At 33.5% G+C, this 23,266-nt stretch overlaps 2 protein-coding genes and 1 pseudogene across 3 annotated transcripts; 1 reads left to right on the top strand and 2 right to left on the bottom strand.

Annotated features, from left to right (window-relative positions):
• Positions 1-234: 234 nt before the first annotated feature.
• LOC133675756 (TITAN-like protein) lies at positions 235-4,139 on the bottom strand (annotated as a pseudogene).
• Positions 4,140-8,334: 4,195 nt separating this feature from the next.
• LOC133675585 (zinc finger protein SHOOT GRAVITROPISM 5-like) lies at positions 8,335-9,208 on the bottom strand. Its single transcript, XM_062097011.1, has one exon. It carries the CDS (start codon positions 9,148-9,150, stop codon positions 8,623-8,625), a length of 528 nt encoding a protein of 175 aa, XP_061952995.1. The 5' UTR covers positions 9,151-9,208; the 3' UTR covers positions 8,335-8,622.
• Positions 9,209-19,826: 10,618 nt separating this feature from the next.
• LOC133676122 (uncharacterized) lies at positions 19,827-23,251 on the top strand. 2 transcript variants are annotated; one of them, XM_062097706.1, is made up of 9 exons: positions 19,829-20,207; positions 20,322-20,397; positions 20,498-20,537; positions 20,974-21,032; positions 21,107-21,144; positions 21,463-21,526; positions 21,782-21,835; positions 22,495-22,596; positions 22,919-23,251. In XM_062097706.1, exons 1-9 carry the CDS (start codon positions 20,008-20,010, stop codon positions 22,973-22,975), a joined length of 690 nt encoding a protein of 229 aa, XP_061953690.1. In that variant the 5' UTR covers positions 19,829-20,007; the 3' UTR covers positions 22,976-23,251. The 2 variants fall into 2 exon arrangements, with proteins under 2 accessions (XP_061953691.1, XP_061953690.1); XM_062097707.1 differs by lacking the exon at positions 21,782-21,835 and having other exon boundaries at positions 19,827-20,207.
• Positions 23,252-23,266: the final 15 nt, after the last annotated feature.

Here is a 23,266-nt window from a genome sequence, read left to right as displayed (position 1 = left end):
AACCAGCGTTGTAGAAAATTTGTGGTTTGCTCGTGACCCATTGTCCCACAGCTGTTTCTATATGATTAAAGAAAGGGCTCTCTTGTTAGCAGATGATGTAATCTTTTAACCATGTTCTTAAAAAAAATCATTTCCATGTTTTTGGTTCCATAGCTTATTATTCTAATATTCGAACACAAAGTAGTGGTGGCAAGGTTGCCCGCACTAGACAGACCACAATAATTAGACTAAAGCTTTTGGTGAACGGTAAAATCTGACATTACAGAAAAAGAATCTGATCTTTAACATGAGACTGCGAAATGTAATTTCAGGTATACGAAAAGGGAATCTAACAGCATAATGATTACAAGACGGACCCAACAAGTGATCTGCCATTTCTGGGCTCAAGTTTTTAATGATCCCTTGCTGCCTTTGACAAAAATATATTCATTCAGATCTAAAATCTGAAATTTAAGAAGGGGATGGCAGAAGAATATACAAGTAACCTCCCATGATGTTTGTCACCAGAAGCATTGTTAGCTCATGTCATGATCACCACAGCAGCCATCATTCAAATGCACCCCTCCTCTGTGTTGGGGACAAGATAAAAATTCATTAGTTCAAGGAAACTAATTTTGCATAAGCCCATCATCACATAAAGTTCCACAAATCAATGAAATTCATGCCAGACTTGAATACAATGTCATCAGCCTAAGAAGCAAAAAGTTTTTTAACACAGCATATCACCTAAAACTAGCCAAGACTTCTGCCTACAAAGGTGAACTGCGCTCTGATAATTTGACCGCCTGCAAATGCTTAGTTCCAACTTTCTTTTATCACATTATGTTGAAGTAGACTGGTGTCCTATTACAGCAATTCATAATAGAATGCATCTAAGAACTCACTAGTACTTTAGTCAAATTTATATGTGATGAGGCGTCACTATCTACTAACATGGACATCAGGTAAGAAGAAAACAATGTATTGTAATGATGTTTAAAACATAAAATTTATATTTCAATCACCTCCGCAAAACGAGCCAAGCCTGAAAATGGAAAAGATGGGACATAATAAGAACTGCAGAATACACAAGGACTCGGAGCTTAGAGATTACCATTTGTTTGCTGATATAAGGCTGTATCCTAACTGGCATCTCAGTATGACTCTCCACATTGGGTAATTTTTGTTTCTCATTCTCAAATTCTTTTCTAGATTCCTTTTGGCTGCCATGCTGCCAAACTCTGCCAAAATTGGGGGGCCAGTTAGCATCACAATCGCTCTTGACAACCTGCCATCTCCATCTTTCTCCTTTCTGCCCAAGCAGTCCCTGATATAAAACTATTCTATTAGGTGGGGTCCTAAGAATAGTTTTATACTACTCTCTAACACCCACCTCAAGTTAAAGCCCCCACACCACCTTGTACCTGATTTTTTTAATTAATTAGAATGGATGTGATGAGATTTGAACTCGTGTCTGTTTGATCATCAAAACTCTAATATCATGTCAAATAACCAATTCAACCCAATAGCTTAAACTATTAGGTAAGGTCTCAAAAATAGTTTTCTATTACTCTCTAACAGCCCCTACCCTTTTTTGGTTCAGTTTGTGTGATTTCCGGGACTTATTTGCAACCAAAACAGATCTAGAAGAAATCGGTGTTGCTTGAATGTTTAGCTGATTTTCTTCAGTTGCTTCAAACCAAGGAGAAGCTCCTGTATGCACATTTCCTCCAGCCATTTGTGGAGTCAAGGCAGGTACTAGAGTGACTCCAGCCAATTGTAGAGCCATAGCAGGAACTTGAGGTATATTGTGTGAACCTAACAGGACAATTACAAGATGAGGATTGACATCGCATGGAAACACCATGGTAAAAGGACCCATCCACCAAGCTACTCAAATTATGCATGTACTACCCAGATGACTAGCTTTAAATTAGAATAAGATAAGAACAGAAATGAGATGTTGAAAAAAATCATTACCCCGTAAACTGCTCACTGCATGTACGGATCTTTCACCCTGATAAACCTGGCACAGCTATAGCAAACAAATATAAGTTTACACATATTTTAACTCCAAAACAAGTATACTCAGAAAAGAAAGCCTTGCTGAGAGCCTTTGACATCACTGAGCATCAAGCAAAAAACAAACCTTGACAGCATTTAGAAGTCAAAGGGTACTTACTGCAGGCGTGCAATTAAAGAAGGAAGAAGGGGATGATACACAAAACAGTATGGCAACTTGCACATCCTAACACTAAATGGATAACTCCTACAAAATGTTTTAGAAATCATCATCCCGGTGGAGAGTGTCAAAATACATGAAGGACAGGACATCTACATAGATTTATGCACTTGACATATCCATCTTACCCTCATTGGAATGATCAGAAAATAGTATTCACAAGTGGAGGGAAAAAATTCCACTTAATATAGCTTTGTAATTATCAAAGCCACCCCTAAACAATGGAAAGGGATGGAAAACCACAGCTAGTTTCATAATCAGTCACTTTTCACACCATGACTAGAACAGTCACCTAGCCAAAGATGTCTGACAAGATGCTGCACGCCCTTATGATACAACCTTGAGAGATGCTTAGCCTATCGAGTAAAAATAATAAATGCAGCACTTAAAGATAAATATCAACACAGCAACACATAAATTCAAAAGCACTGCCAGCCATGTACCATATATTCTACAAACTAATCATGAGAAACCAAACGTGCTATTAAACTAATGAGCTGCATAATATAAAAATCACTACAAAAGATTAGCCACGGTAAAAAAGTTACAAAAGAAGAAAATAATCTCCAAATTTTGGAGAAAATGAAATGAGCTTCATAGAGAAAGAGTGAAAAGGACCAAACTCACCTGTCCATTACCGAGATTGGGTGCACAGTTTATACTGTTATAAGGGAAAAAATGTTGGCTATTCCAGTTAGCTGCAAATTTCAAACAAAGGACAAACAACAGAACTAGTATCAGTATATCTCCTTTCTGAACGACTTCATTGGAGGAATGGATATCAAATAAGAAGGTTACTCTTACCGGTTAAATCATTAGGATTGCATAAACATGTACCAGAATGTGCATGCACAGGCAAAGTAGAGACCACACAATACATGGATGGTCCAACATTCGCAACTGCAGAAAATCCTGAATTGGATATCTGATACTCAATTGTATAATACTGTAAAGGCATAACACCATTAGAAATATTCAAATTAACATTACCCAAACTATTATTTTCAAAGTTATTTATATGTTCATGGTTGAGGATATCTTTTGTAGGTCCAACTTGCATCCCTCTTGATCCATCACTGCCCAACGCTGCCCCTTCATTCCTCACTGCTTCACACTACTTGTCCCACTACAATTACCGAAACACGAAACCTAAATTAGTCTCGAGTATTACACATCTTTCAAATCAACACTATCATATTCATTTATAGAAATCCAATAGCATAACACTAATCTACCATTGAACAACGATTCAGCACATCACCTTAGCTACATCAGCTTCTAAAACCCGAAAAGTATCCCGCCCAGCCCATTCCACCGCCGTATTTCCACATAAAGTGCTTCAATTTCTTCAAATGTTCCTCACTCGGCAAGTGACTTATCGCATTAGCGCTATATTTTTTTAGCGAATACAAAAACACATTAATGACTTGCACTACCAATTAAATAATAATCACTAGATAATTAAAATAAACACTGACAATCATAAATATATATATATATATATATATATTATTTTTATTTTTTTTTGTTTACCATGCGAAGGAGCTGCCGGTCTCGTGGATATCGAAATCGCAGAAGACGCACCAGATGCGGTTGCGAGATGAGAGTCCAGGGCGGAGAATGGTAGGGCTTTTGAGAAAGAATCGGACGTCGACAATTTTGGTTTGGAAACGAGAGAGGAAATTAGAGAGTGAATTTTTGTGGTTTGGATAGTACTTATGGTTTTGGCCTTCATCGTTATTCAAATTGCATACTTCGCAAAACTCCATTTCATTCTTTTTATTCTTCTTGTTGTTAATTTTCATCTTCTGGTTCATGGTGATGACAGATGATTTTAGTTGTTAGCTCTGTAACTCAAAATTTGGAAAATTACATTTTCTGGAAAGTAGATGCTGATAACACACAATGACACGTCGTTTCTTACGTAATGGATTGTTGTGATTTTATGTCTATGAAACGCAGCGTTTCTCTACTAAATTGGTTCCCGCCAATTCTCTAATTTAGAGAGAGTATTTCATTTCATGAAGCATATTCCGTTTTTTAAGTTGCGTTTTTTAAAATTTATTTTTATTAAAAATATATTAAAATAATTTATTTATTTTAAAAAATTTATTTTTAATATTAATACATTAAAATTTAAAAATAAAAAAATTTTGAATTTTAATCGTTCTCACAGTTTATGTCGCTCTCCGAAACGAGTGCTTAAAACTTTTCAAGGTAATGTGCAGTGACAAAGCAGCCGTGTTAAATATCGGTTCTTCAGCTCTTTTAATTGCGTTGAAATCCATCTTGACTGGAATTATTTTGTCTTCTTTATGGCAGAATGGAGCGACTTTATTAAGAGCTTAAACATCTAAAGATTCTTTCAAAAACCCACTTGTAGTCTTTTTCATGGCATTCATTGGACTACGCTAAGCAAGTTTCCAAAGAAGAAGATTAAATGAAAAGCCATCGCAGCTGTTTTAGTGGCCGGTATTGTGGCTGCGGCTGAGGTTCACCCGCAGCCACAGATATTGTTGTTTGGTCAAGTAATAAACATAATTTTATTAACGGTAGGGCCCACTATAAGTTATGGTTGTGCCGCAAGTTTACAAAATCACAATTTTGCTGCTGCACGGAGGAATCATAGAACAGTGTAGCCTTGCTTCAAATGCAGTTTTTTTTCAAACCACAGCACAGAAGTCAATATTAATGCATTCAATGCAGCAGATAAACATGTTCGAGTCAGCTGCAGAGATCAAATGCAGGATTAAGCTGCTAGCACAACAATTGGAAGCTGGTATCAGTAGACGTAATATCAGATTAGATAAGACAGATAATTTTAACTTATGATCTACAGGAAAAAGGGTTTCACCTCTGAATTAAAGAACATTAACTGGCTATGTTTATGTTATATGGGTTGGACAACATAGTATAGCTTGACTAATTCTTATTTTCTGATGTGAACTGCAAATGGAAACTTTGTACAATGTCCACTCTTGTCCATATCCTTCCTTTTAGCTTTTCATCATTGAAAAAGATAAAAAGTTTCACCACCCCGGCTGTTAGCTCAGTATAGCAATGTAATGGTGTGATTGTTTTCAGTCCCACATGGTGTGACTCTTAAGAGCTTTGAGCCCCACCATGAGCTAAGCTTTCCTGACTTTTAAAGCTATGTGCTCTTTTTTTCTTGGTTGGTTTAGATTTGACCAAAATGATGAAACATTTCATATTCTGCTCTTATTGTTGCCTTGAAAGAGATTGTGAATGGTCTGGTTGTATGTGGAGAATTAACTATCACTAGTGCCATGTAGTACTAGCAAAAGTTTTTACTTAATGAATTCTCACAAGACAGAAAATAAACTCCACCAGTTTTTGTTTCCTCTTACTTCTAATAGTTCTCACTTCCTGCCAAATTTTAAATGTTAATGATTGGTGCTGTCCTTTAGATGATCTAGACCAGTAGATTATTTACTGCTAATAGCAGTAATGCGCTGTTCAAGCTGTGCATTGCTGGGTGCAAAATTATGACAAGTCATGTATATTGATGTAATGGGCTACTTGGCACTAATGAGGCTGATGGGGGCTTCATGTCAGATTCAAGAAGAGGTAATTTCAGAGGACATGGTGCTGGAGATACTCAAGGACAGCCATGCTCTCTGATTGGTAATGGGATAATTAAGGGTCACTCATCTGCAGAATTCACTGTGGTGCTGGGCGTACGATTCGACACGACAGATCTACATCGGTTTGAAGTAGAAATACAGTATCGTTTCACCATAATATGTGGACAATCTGAAAAGACAAATGTTAAGGTTTTGTCATAATGACTAGTTTGATTGATCACCCCGGGTATGTCCTACAACTTTTATCTTGCTCGTCAACTTTATTATGGAATCGATAGCTCTTGCATATCTCTGATTGTATCCAAATAAAAGATAAAAGACAAGGAACCCATAATGCAAGTGGTCATATGTCGGAGGAGTATGGATCTTTGATTAGTATGATCATTATCTAGTAAATCTGAAACTCAATTAGGATACAGTGAATGGACAATTTTTTTGTTAGTTTCCAGCCCGAAAATGTTTACTTCTATCATTGGCATCCTACTTTATGGCAGAGCACCACTTATAAAACATAAGTTCAGTCTCCTACAGGACAAGGACGGTCAACGTTGAGGTTCTGGGCATTCTCAGATTCTTATCCTTTTCAGCAGTAGATTTAAAAGAAAGAAAATGAAGGGAATTCTTCAGCTGGTTCCCATGCAAATATTACAGATTCTTAATTATACCCGAAGCAGAGGAGGAATTATCAAATCTGAAAAGCAAAAGAAGAAGTGCAATAAAGAAGAGAGTGTGAGCTCTATATCTTGTTGAAACTTTAAGCATTAAAAAGCTTGAGGATGGACTGATTGTCTTTTTGAAGGTATATTAGAAGTGGTTAGCCCTAAAAGCGTTAAAGCAAGACCACAAATGTTTAGAAAGTGAAAAGGGGGAGTATGCTTTTGATCTTTAATTAGGTTGAACCCTTCACAAGATTCTGCAACTTAAGGCCAATAAATTAATTGATGATGTTTACCTTTTCTTTCTTTCTTTTTCCTCTCCATGCTTTCCTTGCTGTTGAGCAGATGTAATTTTTAGGAGGACCAAAGTTTTGAAACTTCAAGATCCTCTGACCCCACTGGATTATGTTTTGACCTCAGCAAAGAATCAATTCAGTGTATTATTGAAGCCAGCCATGACAGGTTAACTGTATTTGAGAAATATGTTTGGAGGTTGCTGACAAATTAAGCTAGTTTTCGTTCTCACGACATCTTGAAAGGGGTGGCAGTGTCACTGTTCATTGCTCTGACTGATGCTTTCAATTGAAATGTGTCATCCTGTCCAAAAAAATGTTTCTTTTGTGTTGGATCCCAGACATAGATAGTGGGTGTTTGGTTTCTGATCAGCAAAAGTTAAGAAGTTGAATACAAGTGGATGCAGCTACCTATGCACCTCCTGTCTTGATCTTGATGATATTACTTGCTTTTTGTTCTGATTCATTTGCCTTTCTATCAAAATCAAGGTTCTTAGTGTGCCATCAGTTTTGACTCATTTAGCCCACATTATGTGTTAGAGCTTCACTAGCATCCACATCCACATCCACATCCACATCCACTACAAATCTTCTACTTGCAAGCACAACTCTGGTGTTCGGTGGCTGCTGCTCAGAACTTGCAGATAATAAATTATTGTATTCTTTCTGCCTCACTATTCCCTCCTCCTTCCTTGCGCAGATATTATTGAGTTGAACTTGTTCTTAATAGGTTTAATATTTTGGCTGTGAAGTCCCAACTCACTAAAAACTGAAAGGAGCTACGAAAAACTGCTTCTCTCTGAGCTTGTAGCTCAAAATTTTAGGGCAAGCTGCCTAGTCCAACTCCATAAACTTAATCCTTTGGTTACTATTGGTTCCCGTACTTGATTTATCATCAGCAGAATATATAATATATATGGATTAGCTGGTTCAGGAGTCTATTTCTTAATTGTTAGAGGACATGGAAGCCTATACAGCATCCCTTGTCATGCACCTTGACATTCCGCTGAGCAATTATGGTTTAACAAACTGGAAAATCCAGTGATTTTATTGACCCGGGAAAGGGGTTGATTTCGTGATTACAGATTAAAGTTTCTAATCTTGCTACAGAAATTTCATTCTTGATGCATGTATATATCAATCTGGGAGATGATTGTTTGTTATTGAAGGGAGCAAGAAAGAAGAAAAGGGCTGAGAAGGCAAATATCAAGGAGACTGTAATCACCAATCTGTTACAAATTATAAATCCCAAGGTTCGTGCAGGTTCATTCAACAAATTGCACAGAGTCTTGAATTTCTTTGAAACTAAAGACAGAAATAATTTTCTGATGGAACATGGTTATGCCACAAAGTCTTCCTCTATAGCTTTGCTGAAATTGCAACTTGTTGAATGGCAATTGCTGTCTGTTGTCTTGAGAATCAATCCTTCGTAAATGCTTCAAAAATGGAAACGAGTGGCTAGAGACAGAATCTTCTCTTTTTTTATGAGTAACAAATTATTGATTTTTTTCTTCATAATTTCCATTTTGGTTTTTGAAAAGCAGTGCAACATCCCATCATTGAAATAAATTTTGCAGCCAATAATTTTTTTTCATCAACATACACATCACAAATGATAAAATACAGAATGGGCATTATCATTGGAAACTTTTCAGTCTTGCCACTTATGCTGTGTGCTTTTCATCAATCTTATCCCCTCCATTGTTGAAAGAAGAAATAGAAGGAATCCAATACCCAAATATAATCCAGACTCGATAACTTTGTCTCTAGAATAACTCCAACTTTTCTTCATCATGAAAGGTTTAAAAGTTCATCTCAATCTCATAAAGGCATGATATGATATCAATTCAAGGCTTGAACCTTTGCCTGCAAGACTGGCAAGTGATCTCCATGCACGTAGAATCTATCTGCCTTGTAGCTTTCTCTTTCATTCTCTCAGCTTTTTCCACTTCCTCTCTAGCTCTTTGCCACATATGTCTAGCCCTTGCAAACTCTGACTGCGCCAACTCCATCTCCCTCCTTGTAAGGTCCCTTACTCTCTCTGCATAAGCCTTTTCAATTGCTGCCAATTTAACTTGCTCAGCAGCCTGCCATTTCAAGGCCTCAACGCAGCTCGTATCCGTCTTCACATCGCTCAAATCACAAATGGGACCTGTTAAAACACAGTTAGATTGTGCCTGGATTGGCCTCACACTTATCGATAGTTGCAAGTCCAGTGATGGCCCTCCAAACTGATTGTGATGGTGGTGGTGATCAGACACCACTGATGATTTGTACCTCAATGAAGAATCCAATAAAGAAGACGAGGAAGAAGAAGAAGCTATGGAAAGCTGTGAAGGGAGAAGCTGAAGCTCCTTTTGGTCTCCCTCTTCCATGTTGAAAAAAAAAACAGAGAGAATAGAGGTTGAAGTTTAAGCCACGGTACGGTGATGGCAATGGGGAGATTTGTGGGGTGGCAGAGACAGCTGCCCATATATACACGCATATATTTTCTTAAATTACCATTAAACCCATTGTTTTCTTGCAAAATGACTTAACTACCTTGAACACATTGTATTTTTGTTATGGCTAGATTACCTCCTTTCTTGTCCATTAACATAGGGTAAATGTAGGTTCATTGAAGGGTATATTGGTAATGATGAATGAAGATTGAAAATTCCGTTATAGAAAGAGCCAAAAGTATGGGAAAGAAATAACGGATAGCGTTATTTAGGTATGCGTAGCTTTTTGTTGATGCAGTGAAGTGTTTGTCTCTCTTTTTTTCACATCTTTTTACTTTTATTATTATTATTATTATTAAATTACTTATTTTATTGACTTTGTGATCTTTTATTTCTTTTCTATTTTATTTTATCTTTTTGGGATATGAGGATATGGAGGGGTGTGGGTGTGTGAATAATTATATACGCACGTGCATTAAGTTTTTTTTTGTTGTTGTTTTCACTACTTTATTAGAAAATATTTTTAATTTTTTTTATAAATTTTAAAATTAGTTTCAGTTATAGGGCAGACTGTTTTAGTTAAAAAAATAATAATAAATTATGGTGTACTATTTTGGTCAAAGAAACATATGATTAATATTAAATACATCAAAATCTTGTGAACGTGTAAATAAAATATTCAGTAAAATACAGTGCAGTATTAATATGGAATATATATTAAATATATTTGAACAATTAGTATTTTATTTTATTATTTTTTTGGGATAAAAAAAAACATATACAATATAGAGAGAGAAAAATATGTCTATCTATCTTTGTCTCTTTAATCAAATATGTATGTATGTTTTTTTCTATATTTATTCCTTCTATTATGGAATATTATTCAAACACAACCTATGTAATATATAACTAATAGTTAAATCACTTACGGTATGTTTGGAATACTTTGAATTGAATTTAATTTATAAATTTTAAATCAGAGATTAATTCTCCTTATTTACAATTATAAAAATAGAGAATTAATATTAAAAATAACTTTTTTAAAATATTCTTTTATTTATTTTTTTTCAAAGTCTTTTAAACAAATAAAAAGAAGATGATAAAGATAATGAAGAAAATAAAATTAATTAAATTTTATCTCTTCCAGGTAAATTAAATTTATTTATTAAATAAATTCAGATCAGATACTGTAATTAAAATTAATTACAGTAAGATTTTATTAATGTATGGAAAGAGATGGGTTTTTCATAAGTAGCTTTATGGTAGGCCTAAAGCTGTCGGGCCTGAGGACAAAAAGCTCTCCACTTTCTAACTCGGCAGCCCACGCTCCACGGTGGGAGTGGCACGTGGTATGGGCAGAAAGAGGAGACTGACCATGATTGTGGGTACTGACTCTTCCACTTCTCAGCCATGTTTTCTGTGGGCAAATTGTGAAGGGAAAGCCCTCCCCTTTCTTATTCCTACAATATCTATCCTGTGGGTATCAACGAACATATCCTCGTTTTTATGCTCCTTCTCCTGCCTTCCATTATTCCAATTCAGTGCTTCCACTTGATTTCTTTTTCCCTTTTTGCCCTTTCAATGTTGCTTTAAGAGACGCTGTCCGTGTCGAGATTATATCCATTTCATCTTCCGTTTAAGAAAAAATATGTATTTAGTATTTTTTATTATTATTAATTGATTCGGTAGTTTTAATGAATACAAAAGCTAACTCCAAGGAGTACAATTTTCGTACAGTGTTATTGAAAAGAACTTTATTGATAAATATTGAACATGTTGTCTTGTCTTAAGAAAATCTACATGTCAGGATTAAAAATCCTTTACATTAATCCTTTTGTCTAAGAATGTTCTTGCACCGTGTTTTTAAAAAAAATTAAATTTTTTTTTAAATTTAATATGGTTTGTACGTTTTAGATTGTTTTGATGTGTTGATATCAAAAATAATTTTTTTAAAAAAAAATCATTGGCATGTATTTCGGCACAAAAAGTTATTTGAAAAATAACTATTACCACACTGCCAAACACATTCTAAAAAAGTCTAGGCTGATTAATGAATCTTAAAATTTTAAGATGTTTTTAATTTTAAAATTGATATATTAGATAATTAGTTAATTTTTTTATTCAAGTAACATGATTTATTTTTTATAGTCAAGATGTCTAGTGGTTTAATATAGAAAGCTCAGGTGATTAGTAGCTGGTAGATAATGGTACCAGGCAAGTTAAGGTAGTTGGTACTTGTAAAAAAATTCACTTTGATAAATGTGGAGATTGGTGAAAGACTCTTATACATCACCTGGATAATGTTTCATTACTATAGGGAGACCTCATATCCATTACTTAGAGATTATAGGGCTATTGCCCTAAGAAGATCAAGTTAAAACCCTTCAATGAGAGTGACTAGAAGCCTCTATTGGAGATTTGTAATTAGCAAATGTATGTCAGAGATATATTATTTTATTTTTTAAAAAAAAACTTACATCTATATTGAGGATTATGAATCCAAATTTGACTTGAGTGATAAGTATGGTGGAGGTTATTAAGAAGGACATGTCTTAGAAATGGAGTCAAGGTGTTTGCTTTGACTACCTTAATAACTTTGAATGGATAATCCTATTTTGATTCAAAAGAGTTATAAATCATCAGGATACACTAGTTTCTATGAGTTGATCCCTCATAGTTCTTCATTGACCTTTCATTTTTACTAGGAGAATGATTTTGTTTGGAAGTTCCCTCATAATGATTGTCCTTGTAAAAGTAAGGAGATTCATGTCATAGCAAATTAACATCTTCCACTCATACGTGGTTTTCCATTACTTGCTTCACCTTAAACAAGTTTTAGTCTGGTAAGACATAAAGTTTTCTTCAAAGGGTATGTTCTTTTACCCCTCTTATCAAGGCTTCTAAGGCTATTGACTTAAACAATTCTTCCACCGTAAACATCTCCTTATTGAACCTCTTCGGATATGTCCAAGTAGACTTACCCTCTTATTAGGTAATGCCAAATAGCTCTGTAGAGCTTTTCTTGGCTGGCATGTCGGTATTGAAACATGTCACTAGCTTGGCATAGAGGCCACAAAACCCTTCAATGGAGCTTGGCTCCAAACTATTATACTAAGCACGTGCAGATCCCAAAAAGGTTATGAAAAAGATTCTGCACATTGAGTCACTTTCCTGGACAACCAACTTTAAGCTACCATGCATATTTTATACATGCTCCATCATGTCATTTTGTTTAGTTTGGTTTGGTCATGGGTACCACAATGACGCAAGTGACCCTTTAAAGGACTCTTATGATTGTCATTTTGTTTAGTCTCTTTTAGGTAGTGTAATTGTATACGGGCGACTGGTACGGCCAGTAGCTATGGCACTTGGGCGTTGTGTATTGTTGAGAGTGTTAAAACTTGTTGGGGTGGTAAGGTTTGACTTTTTCCTTGGGTTTTTAACATGGTCTAAGCGAGGAGTTACACCTAACTGATGAGTTGTTGAAAGTATGGATAGGTAGGAGTATTTGTGGTAAGTCCTGACCTACATGTGTCTTGGTTGTGTGCCATGAAATAATCTAGAAATGTGAGAAAAAAAGTTTTAGAAACTGATGGTCTTTTTATCAGTTTTCCAAATACAACGTCAATTAATGAGCTCCAAAATCCAAAATGCTTAGGAATAAGGTTAGTATATTAGATAATTGATTAATCTTTTGGTTCAAGCAATGTAATCCATTGGTAGCTTGATATGAAAAGCCTATGTGGTTAGTAATTAGTAACTCATGGTGCTAGGTAAGCCAATGTGGCTAGTAAAAGGTCCTCTTTGATAGATATGGAAACTCTTTGATGCTTAAGTCAGTAACTTTATAGAGACAAAAAGTTAAAAGAAATTTTAGATAGATAGACTCTGAGAATATGTATGTTGAAAATGTTATGAATGAAGAGATTTTGAACCTTGAGTTTGAAGGATTTATGGTGTATTTGTAGCTCATGAGTCTTGTACTTTTATGGAGAGGAGGGCTGGAAAGTAAATTCATCCTTACGATATTTTGAATTATGTTCTACTCAAAATAATATGTATTAAATCAGTGTAAAATATCAAGGGACCTGCATGGGATCTAGAATAGAGAGTTGGGCTCGAGAAAAGTTATTTAAACCCCATTAGAGGTAAGGAAAAAAAAATAGACTCAAATGCGTTTTCTAAAGCGAGCCCATAGAGTCAGGCTTTTCCCTTAAAACAAGACTATGGAATATGAAAATATATTTCATAGTCAGTAATTTAGAGAAAACGCAAGGTTATTGTCCTAAGAAGACCAAGTTAAAAGATTAGAGTTGTATAGTGTTATGCTAATTAATTTAGCATACAGGCACGTTAAATGTTTGGTTAAGGTTATTATCCAAAACTATAGGAATTTAAAGTCGTCCTTATTGCATTTTAAATCAAAGATATGACACCTAACTCAATTATTAAATATGAAAATCTCTCGAGAAAAAACTAGAAGATGCGAAGCACTTCCCATCAAATAAAAAATTAAAAAAGAAAGTAAGATGTGATTGATTTCAGTGTTGAACCTTAAAGTGAATTATAATGGCGATTTCCAACATAAAACCTGGATTTCCGGAATATGCAAAATTCTATTTAAAGGCTTTGCACATCCTTGTTCGTGGTGTTGTGCCGACATTAGGAAAAGGGATTGTCATTTCATATTTTATGTCATTAAACTTTATGTTGCAAGAAAATAATATTGCAAAGCTCAGAGATTGTTATATGAATTTGATATGATATCTAGAATCATGGACCAACGGCTAGGAACTATTATAAATAATTAGATTTGTCTATATCGTGTATATATATATTTAGTAAATCACATTTAATTAGAATATGAATCCTTTCACATTTTATAGAAATAATATTTATTTATAATTATAAAACAAAGTAATTATTAATGTATTCATCATAAAATAATGTGTAAAAACTTTATTGATTTGGTCATAGTTTTAGATGATGAAATAAGTTCCTATAATAATTTCTCTAAAAAGCTAATAATAGATTTTCAAAATATTGGTTCACCCAGAAAGCAGGTTTATTCATCGTATTATGGTTGGAGGTCAAATTTAAAGAGAAATGATAAACACAAAAAAAAGGTGCATATATTATCATATAAGTATAGGTGATGTAGGTATCATTTAGGAATGATGTGCAGGTCATTTTTTATATAAAAAAATATTGCTAAAAATTAATTGTTTTACATGTTTTGAATCGTTTTAATACGCTAATTTTAAAAATAATTTATAAAAAATATAAAAAAAATTATTTTAATACATTTCGACACGAAAAATATTTTAAAAAACAACCGCAACCACACTCCTAAATAGATAGTTACACAAGATAGGATTCAATCTTGATACAAGTAAAACTAAAATACAAATATAATATACATGATATTTTGTTTTATAATTCAAGCACATTATTTTTTTATAAGAAAAACTCCATGCTTAAATTTAAAGTTATCCATGCCATTTCAAGAAGCTAAAACCCCTAATAAAAACATACATATACTGTCCTTAGAAAAACATTAATTGTAGCTTCACAGTAAAAACACATTGTTTCTTTGAACGTGTGTAATGATGATTTTTCCCCATGACTCAAGAAAATTTAACAAAAAAGTTGAATGATGATAGATTCATTTTATCATCACATTATAATATAATAGCTTTATTCGGTTTGCATATCTTCACAATATACAATAAAAAAAACAATATTTTATGGTTTAATTTATTCTTATATCGTTATTTTTAACAGGATAAAACAAAAGAACTGGGAATAAATCTCTAGTTGAGGCGAGGAAGAGAGCTTTTAAAACATCAGATGCATGTGCAAGGTTGATTCTCTTGACTGCATAGGCTATCATGAACAAGCTGCATGCATTGATGAAAGTTGCTCTATATTTTATCTCGCTCGATTACCTTTCCAGCCAAGAAAAATAAAGATGCTTGAATTTATTTATTTTTTATTCCCAGACCTTTTGAATATTAAGCTCTCTTTTCATCTAAAAAGTGCAAGTAATAATTTATTTTTCTTCGACTTGGAAATTTATATTAATTATTGAATTTAAAAAAGTAGTGTGGAGATGGGATCTGAACCCTCTCGCCCTTCAGCACCAGATCCATAGATAGAGTGTTAAATCTAATTGTTTTGGACCCCATCTAGATTGTTCCACTTAAAATCATGGGGTCTGAATTTCAAGATTAAAGTGATAACGTGATAGCAATCGAGGAAGCTGCATGTACGGAGGCAGAGTTATTTAACTCTGATATTTTTATTATTATTAATATAGGTATTTAAATAAACTTGTATGTATTTTGATTAATTTAACAAGCTTTTATATAAGTCTTTAGTAGCTCTAAGGTTTGTAGGACTCGAATAAATAATTTTTAGAAAATAAATTCAGGGTCTAACCAGTTGAGTTATACCTTTAATATGTCAAGTAATAATTTAAATAACGCAATAAAATTCAAGTAAGATCCAACCATGTCAGTGATAATTTTTTTTTATCTTTTTATAAAAGACATTCGACCTACTAACCTGATAATTGATTTAGCAACCAGCGATCTAAACCCTAAATTGGGTTGGTACCAGACTAAATCTAACAACTATGCATATAAGGCTTGTGAGAAATTTAAAGATATTTTATTTCATTGAAGGTTATTACATTATATATCCACATTTAGCTAATTCGATATAAATAACTTGCCTATAATAATCAACAATGCCAGTAGTCTGCAGTGGTGAGGTGGTGATAGAGGTCAGTGAGGACAATGATTTATATACATGGACTCCAACTAAGCACCTCTAGCACCATTGTTCTTCGCCAGGGTCCTGGCCCATGCATGCATATGAGCTAGAAAGGTTCCTTTAAAGTTGCCTAACCAGTTTTTTTTTTTACGATAACCCTACGCAACGTGCAGGTCTTACCAGATTTATTTTATCATATATATGAGACCTAACATAGTACTGCTGGTGTTTTTTTTATTGGCCATTCATGCATGAGTACTGTCGTGCCTGGACCGATACATGGAGAAATTTATTGGGAATTAGAGACGATGCATGCATGTTCCTGGTTTTTGTAAGGTTTTGGCTGCATATTAAGAATTTGTAGAGTCAATGTTGTTATTTTTCACAGCTTGCTGGTATATATTATAAGCTCTCAAGCCAATCGTTCTCGCTCCCACATGTTCTTGAGCAGAGTGTGTGTATGAGTGTTTATTATATATATTGGATAAAATGAAAATAATACCATGTCCAGTTTTCTTTAGGCTTGAGTGTTTTCAAGGAGAATTCAAAATCTTGAAGAAGAAGAAGAAAATGTTAATGTTAATTAAGATGCTATTCTTTTTTCCATTTAGTTTAGCTATCTGTACTTTCATAATTAAATGATCGAATTTCAAATATTTATGCTTCGAAAATTGTAGGTTCTGGCTCTTTTTTATTATTATTATTGTAAGAAATATCAACCTTGAACTTTTTTTAATATATATAATAATTAACACCTGTTATACATGAAAAACATCAACATTTTCTCTTTTCGTGAACCATTGTACAATAAAAAACTATAAAATACTTATTAAAAGGAAGAAATATAAACAATATTTTTACATCATAAAAAAAGTTATGGCACTAAAACAAATTAATCATGCACTATTGAGAAAAACTATAAGAATATTTTTATTTAGTTCCACCTTTGTCCATCCTAATTAAAAAAAAAAAGGTGAGCTTGGAGAATATACTAGTGGTCCGAGCTACGTTCTAGGCTACGTTATGGATTGAGTCAAAATTTATTTAATGTAAAAAAAATATGTTCAAACAAATTTAATATTTTTAAAAAAGCAAGAAAAATCTGACACTCGAATCATTGACTTAACCAAGTTCAATAAATTTAGTTAATTTAATAATATGATTAGAGAAAACAAACATCGACATTAAATAAAAGCGAACAAATTTTTTTGACAATAATTAACTATAAAAAATATATTGTCAATATCATACCTGGAAGAAAAAGAAAGAAAAGTATGTTGGAGACTCGCTATCATTCTACCGCGGACATTGTTTCACTGTCAAAAAGAGCTCACTGAGACAATTCTAAAGTCATTGTGAAAGGCTGCACGACAACACCAAAAAAATCTACCGTGTTGTTAGAGCAATGATATGAAAAGCAAACCAAATAAAATATCATGATATGAGTATCTCATGCTTTTATTTAATAAATTAATTTAGTTTAGTTTAGAAACAAAATTTCTTTTAAAAATTTAAATTTATGTTTAAGATCGACAAATAAAAAGACCCAAGATAACCCAAGTTATTTTTAAAACTAGTGAAATATCCTGTAGGAAGCAAATAAAAAAATAGCAGAGTTCAATCTCCCATTAAATAAATGATGACGAATAAAACTAAGAAAATATGAACTAAAAAAAAAAGAATTTGAAATTGATCTCCTAAACTTGCAACTCATAAAATCCTAGACTCATACTCAATTAAAAAACTCAATTCACAACTAATTTAATGTTTAAGGATAAAATTAAAAAAAAACATAGCAATAAAATGATTGTGAATCAAATTTGATAGGAAAAAAATCTGAAAGAGAATGAAATCATAAAAACAATTAATTTTAAAAATTATATCAAATAAAATAAATAACAATCAAAAGAATGGAGATTAAATCTGACAAATAAAAAAAAGATGTTGAAATTGCAAAACATTTTCAATTATATAAATCATTTCAAATAAAATAAACAGGAATTAAAATCAGTGTTTTTAAACCTGGCCTGGTGGTTGACCCGACCCAAGGCTCAGGTCATTGGTTTTGACTGGGTCAACCCTAAATTTTTTTTATAAATCAAAACAACATCGTTTTGGTTAAAAAAAATAAATAGTCAACGGGTTACAACTAGATATTGTTGAGTCATCGAGTCAACTGGGTCAGCCAAGTTTTTGACTTCTCTTATTCTTTCATAAACTCGACTCGGTTCCAGCCTCGGGTCAGTCGAGTCCTGAGTTGACCCACTGGATCAGGTCGGGTTTTAAAATTATGATCAAAAGAACAAAGATTAAATTTGAAAAAAAAACAAATTAAAAGGTTGATTTAAAAAATTTGAAGGTCAGGTGTTAAGATCAAGAAGGAGAGATGAAACAAAAAAAAATAGAAAAGGTTGTCGACACCGAATTGAAGACTTGTAAGCCACACATGTCACCTAAAGAGAGAGGGGACACCAAGACTATATCAATGCCATCGCGGTAAACGTCGTTTAGCCACCACACGATACTTCATGCGCTGTCTGAAGACGTCAGAGACCCTTTAGAAGCTAACATATTTGTTGCATGCGCCAACCACCTTTTTGTTTTTAATAATATTTTATATTTATTAAAATACCAAAATTCCCTAAAGTAAACTTGATTATAACTAAAAAAACTAAGATGAAAATATAAAAAAAACCATTTGATATCATTTTAGATTTTTTTTTTTGCTTTTAATAGTAATTTAATCATTTCATTGCGCTTAAAAAGTTAAAAGTCAAAAAAGATCTTAGATGCCACTTAAATAAATTTTATTTTTAATGATAATTTAGTTATTATATTCTATTTTAAAAATGAAAAAAAATATAACTTGTCTCTGATTAATCTAATAATAACTAATAAATCTTTAGTAGACAATTTATTAAGCTTTTTTAGATTGGGAAAAATGGTTATCAATTTATCTTTATCCACGATGCAATTTGTCTTGGTTCCATTGAAAAACTAAGCCCTGATAGTTTTTTAATTTTTTTATTTTCGGAATTATAATTTCAAACAACCTTTTGTTCTCAACAACTCAGCTTGATAAGTTCATTTTTTTGCCTTGGATCTATGAGAGAAGGGAATATATTTTTCTTATTTATAATGTCAAATAGAATCTTAGATAGCTTACATGCTAATCAAGATTAAGTCTCTCTTTAAACAATCTTAATAATATAATCTTTAAATTGATGCAATTAGAGAAATTTAATAAAAATTTTGAACTCAGAAAGTCAAGAAATGAAGTGAATCTCCTTTGTTTAGAATTGAAGAAGGAGAAAATATAAAAATACACCATAAATTAGTTATGGAGATTAATTTTTTCTCCAAGTAAAAAAATGATTATTTATTCATAATCTAGTAAAACAAACATGTTCGTTATCGAACTAGATTTTTAATATACACATAGATTTTTAATATACACAATAAGATCATGTTTATTTTTGCATTTCAAAAATATTTTTTAAAAAAATTAAATTTATTTTATTTTTTCTTTGCTTCAAATTAATATTGTTTTGGTGTTTTTAGCTCATTTTGATACACTGATATTAAAATAATTTTTAAAAAATAAAAAAATATTATTTTAATATATTTCTAAATAAAAAATATTTTAAAAAACAACTACAACCACATTTTAAAAATATCATCACACCATTAATATAAAAAATCATATGCGATTTTTTTTTCTACATTTTTTTATCAAACGGGCTAAGCCCGACTTGATTGAATAACCCATACTATCCGACCCGTATCTAAAATATCGCCCCTCTCTCGTCCGTTTTCCACGCGCGGGAAATGGAATCTCCCTCCTACTTTCCCTCGTAAATTCTTCCCGCTAATTTCCGTACGACCCCTAGCCAATCCGATTCCCGATCTAATTTTCTCGCGAAACAAACACAAGAAAAGAGAAGAAGGGAAAGAAAAACAGAGATAAACTTTCCTTCTCATTTTCTCGCACTTTCTTAGTTAAATCAAACTCCAATGAATTCTCGAGAGCTTGCACTTGTCTCGACAGCCACAGTCTTCGGAGCTCTAGCTTCTGCTTTTGCAGTTCGCTTCCTCTACTTCAGCAACAGCAACTCCAGGAAGCGGTTGATATCCAAGACCAAATCGGTTCCAAACGGTGACGTTTCGAAGAAATGCTCTATTCAGAGCCCGTTTGATCCTTCCAAACGCAAAGAGTTAGTCGAATTTCACACGCTGATTTTTTTCTTCATTTATTAAAGATTGAAGCTTTCACTGTTTAACTGTACTGTTTGAAGTGTTTTGTTTTTTATTATATGATTTGGTTTCAGGTATCTATCATGGGATGATTATTTCATGGCAATTGCGTTTTTATCAGCTGAAAGATCTAAAGATCCAAACAGGCAGGTCATGATCTTTGAATGTTTATTTTTATTTTTTCTGGTTCTTGAAATGCTTTGTTTGGTTGATACTGTAGGTGTTTGATAATATGTATTTGGTGTTGTAGGTTGGGGCTTGTTTGGTTAGTCAAAATGGCATAATTCTTGGTAAGTTGATTTTGCATGTAGTTTTCTTTACCTTTTAGTTATGAATCTTGAACTCCATTTGTTTTTTAATTCCTTCTTAAAGTGAAATTGAAAATGAGAATATGAATAGTAAGGATTGATGACATCTACAGAAGTGAACACTTAGATTCTCCTAATAACAAATAAGAAATGGTTCAATGAGATTGGTAATTTAAATAAAATGATTTTCTTCTTTGAGATTGCGAACCAATTGCTTTTGCTTATTGCTTTTCTGGCTTCTTTTACATCAGTGGTTCTATTCCTCTCTTAAGAAGATAAATAAACGGTAACTCTAGTTTGGTGATATATTTCTGGTTATGGTAGAACAGCAGTTATGCGGTTGTTTTTGAGTTTGATGATGACAATAATACTCATGTACATTGTGATGTTTTCAATTATCATGTTAATCTTTGGTCAGGCATTGGCTATAATGGATTTCCAAGAGGTTGTTCAGATGACAAGCTTCCCTGGGCAAAGGTTGGTATATGATATTCACGTTTATCATATCATCCAGGAATTACATGTAATGAACTTACCCTGTAATGTTTCAGAAATCTAAATCTGGGGATCCTCTGGAGACAAAGTACCCGTAAGTGTCTGTGCTTTCATTGACTCCACTTTTGATCTTGCTGCTTCATATGATACATTTTCTGCTACACTCACTCGCACACAGAGAGAGACTTGTAGTTATCATATTTTACATTTACACTTTTTCTTGCTAATTAGTTGATGTGCTAGGAAAAGCTGCTTTTTAGTGCAAGAAGTAAAATTTTTGCTCCGCCACCACTGTAAATATCATATTGTCCAATACTCATGCTTCATTGAGATTTTGACTAAATTGCCTTTTGACTTGGCTAATATCTATAGCTTCAGGTTTCGAGCTAATACCTCTAATTGTCTGTTGTAGTTATGTTTGTCATGCTGAAGTCAATGCTATTCTGAACACAAATCATGCTTCTGCTGCTGGGCAGGTAAGCAATTGTCTCATTTCCTATTATATCCAATTTGTATCCCCCACCCTGAACACACACAAACAAACTCTTCTTCCACTATATGGTTTGACCGGAATTAAAGATATATTATCATTCTGAAACGAGTATAGGTGCGTCAATATCGTGCATAATTATTGATAATGTTCTCTGAGTTTTCTAGTGATCATTCTTTAAAATAAAGGCTGTTTCTCACCAATAGAACTAAGAAGTGTCTCTCCCTCTATATTATTGCAGAGGCTTTATGTGACTATGTTCCCCTGCAATGAATGTGCCAAGATAATCATTCAGGTTTGTTAACCACGCTTCCTTATGTTATATGCTATACGAGTGCCTCATTGAGGATTTCCTTCTCGTTTTTGTGTGCTTTGTATACATTATGAGCAGGCAAATAGATAGAATGTACTGCTTCCGTTCCTCCTTTGTCAAGAAGTAGGTCACAGTTCCATTAGAGTTTGGTTAATCTGGAAAACTGAGGGACATTTCCATTGTTTAAACCTGCCCTTTACAATTTTAAAACACTTCCTGTTTACAGAGTGATGTGTACTTGCTTTTGAATATCAACATATACTTGAAAGCATACTGGAAACCTGAAACATGGATGGATAAGAACATTATAATTTATGTTTTCAGTTGATATCTTTCCAACCAGGCTGAATAAGACATTAGGTTGCAACCTGCAGTGCTCAACTATAGCTACGTGATATGATCCCCATCATTTTGACTAAATGTTTGGAATGTAACATGGAACTAGTATACGATCTAAATGAATTTTCTTTTATTGTGAAAAATCAGCTCTCGGTGGACGTAACTCTTTGCCATCATGCTGGTATTTGTTTTTTAAGTTCTTGAAATGTGCCTCATTCAAGTGTTAGTGCTGTCTGCCAATATCCTCTTTCCTTGCCTTTCATTGTTAATTTCTAAATGGATTTAGCTTGCCTTCCTTGCAGTCTGGCGTCTCTGAAGTTATATATTTTGTAGAGAAAAACTTAAACAATTCAGATATTGCGTATATTGCTTCACACAAGCTGCTGTCCATGGCTGGTATTAAAGTAAGTTTTGATGTTTCATGTAAGTTTTGTTGAACAGTTAATCTATCTTGAAGCTCCCACCGAGTTTAGTTTGACCAAAACACTTCCTCTGATACATCAAATTTCGCGTTAGCTGTTACTGATAACCAGTCCTTAACATGTCATGGTGAAACATGTACCAAACTGTTTAAGGTGCGATGACCTCATTAAGTATATCTGTAACATGCTCATGCAGGCGCACATTAACAAACTCATCAACCCTCAATGAATCATTTGCAGTGGCTTTGGGATGTAACTGCGTTTCATAGCCAATTTTTAATTGTTTTTGTACTTTCAATGGCAGGTCAGAAAACATCAACCCCGGATGGACCAAATTTTGATCAAGTTCGAAGATCCCTAGATAATGACTACTGCTCTTCATTTGCCAAGCCTGATTATCAGTTATAGTTATATGATCAAGCCTGGTTGTGCTCCTGTTCTTCAGCTGGGCTGTTATCCCGTGCTGTTGTTTATCGAGTAGATCACCCTTTCTACTCTTTAAAGGGCTTTTGGATTTAGCTTTTACTGGTGCATCAGAATGAGATTCCTTTGTTTTATGCGTGAACATTATCGATGTTCTTAACCTGGGGTAAACTTAATTGGGTGATTTAAGACATGCAATTAGCCGAAATTCTAATGCCCTTGACCTTGT

The sequence above is a fragment of the Populus nigra genome, chromosome 16 (assembly GCF_951802175.1).
Source record: "Populus nigra chromosome 16, ddPopNigr1.1, whole genome shotgun sequence".
NCBI classification, from domain to species: domain Eukaryota; kingdom Viridiplantae; phylum Streptophyta; class Magnoliopsida; order Malpighiales; family Salicaceae; genus Populus; species Populus nigra.
This window is presented reverse-complemented; position numbering and strand designations above follow the sequence as displayed.

What these genes read in the sequence shown, in the direction of transcription:
- LOC133675585 (XM_062097011.1), bottom strand. Translation starts at nt 9,150, where the DNA reads ATGGAAGAGGGAGACCAAAAGGAGCTTCAGCTTCTCCCTTCACAGCTT.
- LOC133676122 (XM_062097706.1), top strand. Translation starts at nt 20,008, where the DNA reads ATGAATTCTCGAGAGCTTGCACTTGTCTCGACAGCCACAGTCTTCGGA. An exon ending in ACAAGCTTCCCTGGGCAAAG is followed by an intron (nt 21,033 to 21,106) that starts GTTGGTATATGA and finishes GTAATGTTTCAG; the next exon opens with AAATCTAAATCTGGGGATCC. An exon ending in GTGCCAAGATAATCATTCAG is followed by an intron (nt 21,836 to 22,494) that starts GTTTGTTAACCA and finishes CCTTCCTTGCAG; the next exon opens with TCTGGCGTCTCTGAAGTTAT.